The 11,013-nt window shown below is 38.0% G+C and overlaps 1 protein-coding gene across 1 annotated transcript; it reads right to left on the reverse strand.

Annotated features, from left to right (window-relative positions):
• Window positions 1-6,633: 6,633 nt before the first annotated feature.
• Window positions 6,634-10,760, reverse strand: LOC109421769 (uncharacterized). Its single transcript, XM_019696304.3, has 2 exons — window positions 10,622-10,760; window positions 6,634-10,546 (listed from the first exon to the last, which is right to left on the reverse strand). Exon 2 carries the CDS (start codon window positions 10,524-10,526, stop codon window positions 6,651-6,653), a length of 3,876 nt encoding a protein of 1,291 aa, XP_019551849.3. The 5' UTR covers window positions 10,527-10,546; window positions 10,622-10,760; the 3' UTR covers window positions 6,634-6,650.
• Window positions 10,761-11,013: the final 253 nt, after the last annotated feature.

Below are 11,013 nucleotides of genomic sequence, written 5' to 3' on the forward strand. Positions count from 1 at the left end.
CCCTCAACTGTTATAACTCAATTCTGTTTTTAGACGATTGATGTGTCCGTGCTTCGTGTAAAAAAAAGTTCACGTAACTTCGAGAAATCGCCCAAAAAAAAAATCCAAAGGGAACTTTTTGTACAATTTTGCCTGTCCCCTGTATTCCTCTAGGCTTTTGTCTTAGATATTCTTCCGGCTTTTCTTTAGAAAATAATACCTCCAGAAATTCCTGAAAAGATTGTTGAGGAGTTCCTCTAGCGATTACCTCAAAGTGAATATATGACGAAGCCACTCCTCAAATTTTCAAGAGCACAAATCTGAAGAACCGAAATTTGATTTGTGCGGAAAAGCTGATCGATTGGTATCCCGCTGGTGGTGGCTGAAGGAAAGCTTTCTACAATTATTGCTAGAGTTCCTCGAGAGATTGCTTCAAGATTTTTATATTTATTATTTTATTTATTTATTATATGATATGTTTATTCAGAAATTCTTCTGGAAAGTTCACAGGACATAGAAGTTTTCCAGAAGATCCTTAGGTATTCATCTTGGGGTTGCAACATAAACTTCTCTTCGGATTTAATTAGATTATTTTGGAAATTTATCTTTGGACCTTTCAGGAATCCTTTCAGAGATTCTTCCAGGAATTCTTTCAAATATCTCATTAAGCTTTATTTCTTGTAATTTCTCCAGGAATATCTCAAGAAATTCTTCTTGGAGTTACAGCAGAGCGTTCTCCAGTTTTCCAGGCCTTCCTTCAAAAAAATGGTAATTTCTTCAAGATCCCATTCAGTTTTGTTTTACATTTCTACTGCTAAGTTCTCCTCCGAAAATTCCTCTAGACTCTAGGGATTACTTCAGAAACCGCTTCAGGGTTTTTGTCCCCAAATACTTTCCAGCCCTTTTGCCAGAAATACTTTTAAGAATTCCTCCGAAAGTACCTCTAGAAGTTCTTCCGGGGTTTGCTTCAGCACATCCTTCAGGAATCTTCATAGAAAATATTTGAAAGGTGTTTTTATAGAATTCCTCCAGTACTTTTGACTGTAATTTCTGCACAGAAAATTGTGCTGGAGGAACTTTTCTCACGGATTTCTTGAAAAAATTCAAATTTTTTTTTTTGGAATCTCCAAATATATCTCCAGAGATTCCTTTAGGAATTCCTTTAGGAAATCCTTTAGGATTTTTTCCAGTATATTTTATGTAATTTCATAAAATGCTCCTGTGAAAATCCGTGGAGGAATATCTGAAAGAACTCCTGGAAGAAACTCCTAAGGCATCTCAGGGGATATTTCCAAAAGAATTACAAGATAAATGCAAAAAAAAAACCTTCTAGAGATTTCATCAATTAACCCCGACGAAATTTCCAAGGAATTCCAGGAGCAACCCTTAGAATAATATCCAAAAGAATTGCGAAGAAAATTTAAAAAAATAACCTGGGTGAATTTCAGATAAAAAATAATAAAAAAAAGTCTGAGGAAATCTTTTGATGACATTAATGAAGAAATCTTTAAACTACTGAAGGAGTCTCAGCTGACATTTCTTACAAAATCCTGAAGAAGTTTTATAAGAAATCTGAAATATAAGCACGTATTATTAAATATTTAGAAAAAATTTCTTACCAAAATTCGCGAGTATTCTAAAACTATTCATGGAGAAATTCGTGTACGTATTTTCTGGAAGAATGAAAAAACACTTCTGTAAAGATTCCTAGAGAAATGTCATGAAAATTTTCCAAAAAGAATTTCTGAAGTTTCATGGTACTATTTCTGAAGAAATTCCAGAATTGCTTACCGATTCCGAGTAAAAATTATTAACCTTCCGTAACTCGCGCGGTTGACTACCTGCGTCAGCACCACACTAATGCTGAGTACAAAAAGCGAGATTTTTTCAACGTGTTGTACAAAATACAACAGCGCGATCGCTCGAGGGTTAAAGGTATCCTTGGAAGAAATCCCGGAGGAATTTCCGGGATGATAAATAGAGCAATACTCGGAGAAACAAAGGAATCTTTGTAAGAATTTCTGCAGCAATCTCTGTAAGAATCACTGATAAGAGATACCTGCTAGAATCACTGGGAAAAATAACATGAATGGAGAAATTCCTGGAGACGTTCATGCGGGAATTTTCAAAAGAAACCCTGGAGAAATTCCTGTATATATCTCTGGAGGAGTTCGTAAAAAATACATGTAGGCTGAGTGTATCATTTATAACCATAGTGGTTCCCTATTTGGCCATAGTGAGTATTGGAGATAATTCAAAATTTTGCATGATCTTAAAGGTTTTAATGACAAGATACACTAAAATTCTTGCTACTAAGACTTTCATAATAGGTCAAAGCTCGAAGCCTTCTAAATTTCCACTATGGCCAAATAAGGAACCACTATGGCGATAACTGGTACACTTACCCTACGCATTACTGATGGAAGATTTTTTGAAGAAACCGCTGGAGGAATTTCTAAAAGAAATATATCTGAAGACATCCCTGGAGGACTTTCGAAGGAATCCCTGGAGGGTTCTGAATAACTTCTGCAGTAATCTATGGCCGACTCACTGATGGATATCATGGAAGTAGAAATGCTTGAAAAAAAAAATTAAGAAATTATTGGACGGAAGTTCAATGTTCGAGGAATTCCTGAAGGAACCCTTCGATTACCTTATAAAGAAATTTCTGGAGGTATTTCTGAAGGGGGGACGTCCATAAATTATGTAACGCTTTGACGAGGGAGTGGGGTTGTACAAAGAGTGACAAATAATTCACAAATTTTGGAATTTCCATACAAAAAGTGCACAAATGAGGGTAGTGGGGTTAAAAATGTTGTGGCGTATTTTTTTGCTTTTTATTTAATCAGTTGATCCATTTTGTAAGGAATCCATAGAAGGTTCGCTATAGAAATTCATTGGCACATTTGAAAGGGATCAACATTTCGAATATTTTTGGAAGAAATTTCTAAAAAAAACTCAGAGGTCTTGATCTTTTGAAAAAAAAATCGATGTAAGAATGAAACAATCCTTCGAAGATTTTTTTTTAAGCAAGAGAGATTATGAATCACATGAGGATTCTCTTGAAGAATTTCTTAAATAAAATCGAGAATCAAAGTTTCCGGAATTGCAGTAAGAAATAATTAACGGGAATCATAAAAAAAATGCAAAAACCTTCATAAAAGATCTCACGACAAATGCATCAAAAAATAAATAGAAAAAAAATCAAACTGTTTTAAAATTAGGACTATCATTGCTATAAGCTCAGAGAGTAGTTGGTTCGTAAAGTGATTCTCCTCAAATCTTCTTTGAAAATTTCAGAGGAATCTTTTTCGGCAATTCCTCTGGGAAATCCTTATTTCTTGAATTTGGAAATTTTTCTTACAATTATTTTAGGAATCCATTTCACAATTTCTTGGGAAGTTCTTTCGGGTACTTCTTGGTAAATTTCTTCGACCTTTAGACGAGCTTGGTGGTCTAGTGGCTACCGCTTCTGATTCACATGCAGAAGGTCCTGGGTTCAATCCCTGGCTCGTCCCTTTCCTCCTACTTTGTATCTTTCTATCTACTTTCTCTCTCACTCTCTCTCTCTCCTACATATACATCTCATGTATATTCGTATGTTCGTAGCGATCGCTAGAACCAGAAACGGATTGAAAAATGCCGTTTCCCTTCCTTCCAACTTTCATAACAGCACAGTGTCAATCTATCATATAACGCCTACAAGTTATGCAACCAAGCGGACTTTGCCGCTTCACAGTAATCTTCACACAATCTATCGCTTTACGCCTGGCACCCTTGCACCAAGGGGCTGTCCATAAACCACGTGGTCATTTTTTTGGGACTTTTCAAGAATACTTGAAGACGTTTTCTAGGAAGTTTATAAAGGATTCCTCAATATAGAAATTCACAACATCGCACGTGTCTTCAAAGGATAATATTTTCTAAAACTCATTTAAACCAGTGCTGTCATGGTAAAATCTGAAAATTTTGTTGGAATTCTGTTAGGGTTCTTCTCAGGAATTAATCCAGCAATTATTTTAGGTGTTGCTTCAGGAGTTCCTCCAGAAAATAGATTGATCGGGAAGGTCCTCCAAGGGGCTTCCTATAAGATACTCAGATATTCCTCCACGGATGATGGGATCGTATACTTCTCTAAATAATCATAGAATCCTTTCTTCAGGGATTCTTTCAGATTTTTTTCCGGTGACCATTGAAAAATCCCTTCAAATATCCTTTCAGGAGATCTTTTAGATCACTTCAGGATTTATTTCTTGACGTTTTTCCACGAATATCTCAAGAAATTCTTCCTGGAATTACTGCACAGAATTCTCCAGTTGTTCAGGAATTGCTTTAGAGAATCCTCGAAAAAAAAATATTTAAAAAAAAATCTTTTGGCGATTCCTTTAAGAATACTTCACAAGTTCCTCTTGGGAAATTGTATTAGGGAATTTCATCCACTTATACCACTCAAACATTGTGCAAGAAATTCTTTCAAGAATCCAGAAGTATCTCCAGGAGTTCTTCTAGGGTTTGTTCCAAATCATTCTTCAAAAATTCATTTGGAGATTTATACAAGAATTCCTCTAGTACCTTTGTCTGCAATTTCTGCATGGATTCCCGTAGAATTTCTTCCAAAGATTCCTTCAGAAACTTCTTCAGGATTTAATTCAGAAATTCCTCAAGGATGTCGGCGTGATAGTCAAGTGTTCTAACCATCATACCCGATCCGCTCCACTTCTTAATAATTTAAATACGATGCGGAAAATATATTCAAATTCCAACGACTTCTTCATTGAAACAAATTTGGACTTAAGTAAATAAATTATATTAATTAGCCTTAGTGGTTCTGGATAGATAGTATTTAAAACTATATTAACAAATACCAAAGATTTTTAATATATTATATTATATTTGCAAATACCTATGCCGCTGGAACTTATAAAGCAATTTTACAATCGTGGGTGACATTATTGAGCTTGAAATTAAGATTGGAAATATTTTACTACATGACAAATTCAATTAATTTCATAAAAGTGTCTTCAACAATGGTAATGCCCAAACATACACATTCTTTATTGTGAAACTAACTAAAATGTGATGAAAACAACATTGCTTGTACGATTACTAATAGTAAGGGGAATGTTCTCATTTTTGGCTTGCATTTTCTTGAGGTTGCATTGTTTTGAACAGTCGTGAGCTTAAACCATGTTTTCTGCGCAAAACCAGCTTCAATTCATTGTATTGAAATAGGTTTGTTTTATTCAATAAAGTTATCAATTTTACCACCTTGGTATGACTAGGACGTGCTTCGGAACATTAAGTGAATATAGACAACCCTCAAAAACACTGGAAACGTTTTTTTTGTACTGATCGCAAAATATAAATGTAATAGTTTTTTTTTTTTATTTTTACACAGGCTTACCACGTTAGTAATTTGAAAATCCGACTGGATTTTCTTCTCGAAAATTGGATTCAATTACTTAGATCATAAGTGTAGCATTTCGAAGTCAAATCAAGGTAAAATAGATATTTTGTTAGGTATAGATAAGGATATAGGGTTGCTTTTTGTGATTGAATTAAGCAAAAAATTCAAGGATTTGTATTATATAATTCATATTTGATTCTTCCTGGATATGTATCAATGAAATGGAATGTCGTAATAGGCTGAAAATTTGGCTAGTTATTTATCAAAGTTACTTCTCAGATCTGTGAAAATTTTAGCGGTGCACAAAACTGCATTTCAAAGATATTGTATTTCAAAAGAGTTTATGACGATTTTTAAAGGTCGTGTCAAACCTTCAAAAATGAATAAAATTCAAACTCATCTCAAAAAGTTTCTAGGGGTGCCCCAACAGATTTGAAAATGGCATTGTTCTACATTTTCCATGCGCTTTTATGCCCTACTAATGGGGGCAAAAGTTTTTTTTTGTCGAACAGTGTAATTTTATAAAATACTTCTGTAAAAATCTGTTGATGAATATCCCAAAGAATTCCCGGAGGAATCTCGAGGGATTCCTGGAGGACCCTTGGAAGAATTTCCGGATTCGCAAAGAATATGCCAAAGAAGTTTCGGAAGAAACTCCCATAAGAATTGCTTGAGGACTGGAAGTTGCCTTAGGAATTTTATACCAAACAGTGGATGCTCGAGGCATCTGATCCATAAGAAGATCGCTGAGTTCATACAAACCATGTAGCATAATGAATGTGGCCTTAAATATTGACGTATTTAGTTCAGTATACAATAATCTTCTCAGGGATCTGAGATGAGATCTCTTCACAACGGCAGCGAGGATTTTGGTCTCTAAAAGAGAGAGAAGAGCGAGAACGGGGAAAGATAACTTACCAGACGTGGTAAGATTAGAGGTTAGTATTCGACGAACAACTGTCAATTCTCTATTACACCAACGAACCTAATCTCAAAATGACTGACAACTCTCAGGTTATTTTGACAGATGTAACATGAGCTTGAAAAGGACGGCAACAAGATTGATAAAGTAGAAATATGATCCGTTTTTTTTTTTCGTGCATGTGTGTAATCTGTCAAAATGACCTGAGAATTATCAATCATTTTGAGGTTAGGTTTGGTGGTGTAATAAAGAATGACTTGTTTTCGTGAATGCATTTTTTCATCTAAGCAGTGCTCCATCTTTTTTTTAAAGAGATTGTTAAATCTTCGTCAATTATGGTTCCTAATAATTGTTTTTATTTTCAAGTAACAAATTGCATAAAACTTCATTTTCCTTCGAAATGGCCAAGTCGATTGGTGTTACACCGTTTCGATCCTCAATGTTTACACGAGCCCCGTTGAGTAGAAGTAACTCAACCAATTCCATTCGTTCGCCCTCAACGGCGTAGTGCAAAGCGGTCCAACCGTCCTCGTACGTTTCGTTTACATTGACTGGTCGTTCGGCAATCAACGTTTTCACTATCTCCAAGTGGCCATTCCGATTGGCCAAGCGCAGTGGAGTCTGCAGTTTGTTGTCGTGGCAGTGGACCGCTGAATGTGCTAACAGAACTTTGACGATTTCCAAGTATCCATTTCTAGCCGCCATGTGTAGAGCTGTTTGGCCGGATTTCGTTGGAACATTAACGTTGGCTGAATGTTCGATGAGGAGCTTGACTATTTGGACGTAATCGTTGGAGGTGGCGAAATGGAGTGGTGTCCAACCGTGTCTGTCTGCGATGTTGACGCTTGCTGAATGCTTTAGAAGAATTTTGAAGATGAGGAGGTCACCTTTTTTGCAAGCCAGGTGAAGCAAGTTCTGTCCGTTGTTGTTTGAAATATTGATGTTGGCAGAACGGCTTATCAACAAGCTGAGCATATCCAAATTTCTGTAGGTGAAGGATAGGTGCAGAGGTGTACATCTATCGTTGTCCTGCGGATCAAGGTTCGCTTTGTGATCTAGCAGCAATTTGCCAATTTCCACTCTGCCGTTTAAGGCCACCCAATGCAGCGGGGTTCGTCCACTTTCATCTGGAGTATTGATTTCAGGGCCGTGGGATATAAGGAGTTCTACCATTTCGTAGCCTCCGGTATCAACAGCATAATGTAGTGGAGTCCATCGAACCGCATCTTGAACGTCTATGTTTACTGATCGGTTTAGCAGCATCCTAGCAGTTTCCAGATCACCGCTTGCAGCAGCCCAGTGAAGAAGAGTTTTAGCACGATCATCGGTGGAATTCAGATTTTTCAATAGGCCTATTAGAATGTGAACCAACTCCAAATGCCCGCATCTGTAGGCTATGTGAAGGGGATTGATTTTGTCATAGTTTGGAATATCTACATTTGCGGAATGGTATAGTAGCAGGTTGACAATTTCCAAATGACCATTCCGAGTGGCCAAGAAGAGAGGCGTGCAACCGTCTCCATCTTGACCATTGATATCGACATTAGTTTGAAGAAAAATTGAATAAAGGTCCTGGAAGAATCTGTGGGCTTTGTTTTTAGCCCTTGGACGACTGAAATGATATTTCTCGAAAAGTAATGAAACCACGTTAAAACTACCTGCATTAGATGCGGCATGCAGGAGAGTTCCTTTAAGGGGTTTCTTCATCGATTTCGCACTGCGATTTTCCAGCATTTGTTTCACGATTTTCACGTGATCGCCTGAACAGGCCATAAACGCTACGTCCGAGTCTTGCTTACAGATGTTTTCCAGAATTTTAACTTGCTGTGGACTAGCTTCAAAGTTTTCCTCAATCATCATGAAGAAGAAGATTTGAACCACTTTATGTCGCTGCAGAACTTTCAGCAATACCGATTCACACTCGGAAACGTTTCTGTATAGATACTTTGCCGCGAAGTATTCAGCGTATGATCGGTGAATGAACTCGATTCGATTGTCCGTCGAGACGGTGATCAGCAAGGACTTTTCTTCGCCATTTTGAATTCTTTTTATATACTCTAGAGTTGTTTGTGAGTAATTCTGGTGTTTCACACAGTGCTGAAGCTCATTTATGGCAAGCTGTTTGATAGCAGCCAGTTGATGCTCGAGGTCGAAATGCTCGATGTTAATTTTGAAGCGCCTGTCAACATTCGTTTGTAGCGTTGAATAGGCATCCTGATTCAGAATCTTCTTCATTTGCATGTTCAACGACATGCAGGTGAACTGTTCGAACAAGTCGAGCAAATTCAGTTTCCTGGATGATAACAGCTTTTGCCCCAAGTCTTCTTGAAAGGAATTGAGACTTCTTTCAAAATCTTGAGCATAAATTTCCGCCAACATTCGAATCATCAGGGGGAGTCCAGTGAAACAAAAGTACTCAGCTTTGATATTGGTATGTAGTTTTTCAATCAGATTAGTTGCAAAATTCCTGAATTTCAGCTGTTTTTGGTAATTATCGATGGGAACGCCCCAAAACATTTTTAAAAACTGTATCTGCTCTTCGTATTTGAATGGTATCAAACAGATGGCTGTAGTTCGGAGTAGGACCTCTAGATGATCTTGCTTGTGTTTTCTACCGCTCACAATCAAATAAAGATTGTCGTATGACATCGATTCCCGAAGAATTTTTATAATGGCGCTTTGGAAAGATTCTGACAATTCATCGTATCCATCGAGTAGAAGAATTGTTCGCTTCGTTCCACTGTTCAAACTCGTTTCCAATGCATTTAAGTTTATTTCAGAAAGTTCAGATATGAATACTTCAAATCTATGTTTGTTCGTTGCTTTTGCCCTGCCATCGAGTTTGTTCAAGTAAATCAAGAAAACTTCCATATCAGTGTTCTTCTGCAATTCGAAGGCAACGTGTTCCATCCAGGTTGTCTTGCCCATTCCAGGTTCACCAATCAGGACGGTTCTTTTCCTTTCACCAATATTCGCAATAAATACCGCATCACTGACAGCACAGTCTTGCCTTTTACCGACTTCCTGTATGAATCGAGGAACATAGCACCTTTCCCGTGAATTTGATCTAACCGACATGTGTTGTCTTAGTTCTGTGACAATCGATTCGACGCATTTCCTACCTTCAACATGGAACGATACAAAATCTTTCTCCTTCTCAACCAGCTCATGCCAACTTTTGAACGTTTCGTAAAATTTAATTCGGGGCAATGTTTTCTGTGCTTCACTAAACCTTCTGAAATCATTCGGCGGGATCCACCGTCGCATCCAAGAGTTAATCGCTTCTTCGACCACTTCCTTCGGATCAGGCTGCCGTAAACATAAAATAAAGCTTGCGAAGAAATCCCGTACGTCTTGCTCTTTAGCCAATATTGGAAAACATTTGTCTCTCGAGTTTCCTTCGAACAAAGCCTTGATTGGTGGACTGATCTTGTTGGTCAATGGTTTTCCAGTTGTCGATTTGATTTCGTCATTCCAAATGAAGTGCTTCTGAAGCTCTTCAAACAACCATCTGTGTGTTGAATGATCAAGACTAGTAGTAAATTCTTCCATAAACTGAAGTCTACCTCCTGATAGCCTCAGCACACTCTTTAGTGGTGTTTTATACTTTACCAGTATGTTTGAAACTTTTCCGTTCTCCAGTAAATCCACAATCCCGTCCCTAACAGCAACCAATTCGAAGTTCATTGCATCCACCAGAGTTTCAACTCTCGTACCCTTGGGACCGAATCCTTGATGACAAGCTCCACAGTTGTTCCACTGCATCAGTTCATCAACAGTCCTCGATTCAATATTCAGCAACTGCTCCAACTTTGCTCGATCACTCAACGACTTATTGGTAAACAAGAAAAACTTCATTCTGAACGCTCTAAACTCCTCTTTCAACCGACACTGCATCATCGCTTGCAGGTACATATGCAGAGCCAGTTCCTTCTTGGCGTCGCAGTTGATCGGAAACAGATCTTCGAACCTAATTCCATCCCCAATCCTGTCGCTATGCTTGGCCTGAAAGAGCCACACTTCCTTCAAATCGTCCCGGAACAGAACAACGTCCTCCCACTTGCCTGCTTCCCTCATTTCCGTTGCCATTCGGAAAGGAATTTGGCGTAGCGAGCCGCACACAAACAGCGCGTAGGCAAGGTCTGTTTCGAACTTGATCCCATGACTCCCGGCGTTACCGCCCCAGATGTACTTTCCTGGAGTACGAAGCGTCTCCATAGCTGGCGTTCAGGGGAGTTCTGAGAATACATACGTGATGAATCGAACTGGCCGAATATTGAACTTTGAACGATTTAAGAAAAGAAAATTCTCACCTCTAAGAAATTGTGCTTCCTTCAACCCAGCAGTTAATTTCTTCACCAGTCGCTTTACAGAAACTAACTTATCGATGTCGAACTTGGCGAAACTGCGCTAAATGTCAAAACCGAAACCACCTGGTGTGATGAAATCATATTACCTACTAGCCACTACTGATAAGGTATGACAGCGATAGTGCATCGATAGGTGCATGCTTATCGTATGTATTACGTGCAAAACTAAAATTGCACCGGGAAATTGATAATAGTTTGTTATCTCGTGATGGCAGATACCGCTGCGCTTAAGCAAAGTTGAATCATTTCTTGTTTGCAGTTTCATAAGGGCATTATCGCAGCAAAGCATTTTTGCCATAAGTCCAGTCTTATGGTTTATTTATTTATATATTTAT

The sequence above is a fragment of the Aedes albopictus genome, chromosome 3, assembly GCF_035046485.1.
Source record: "Aedes albopictus strain Foshan chromosome 3, AalbF5, whole genome shotgun sequence".
NCBI lineage: Eukaryota > Metazoa > Arthropoda > Insecta > Diptera > Culicidae > Aedes > Aedes albopictus.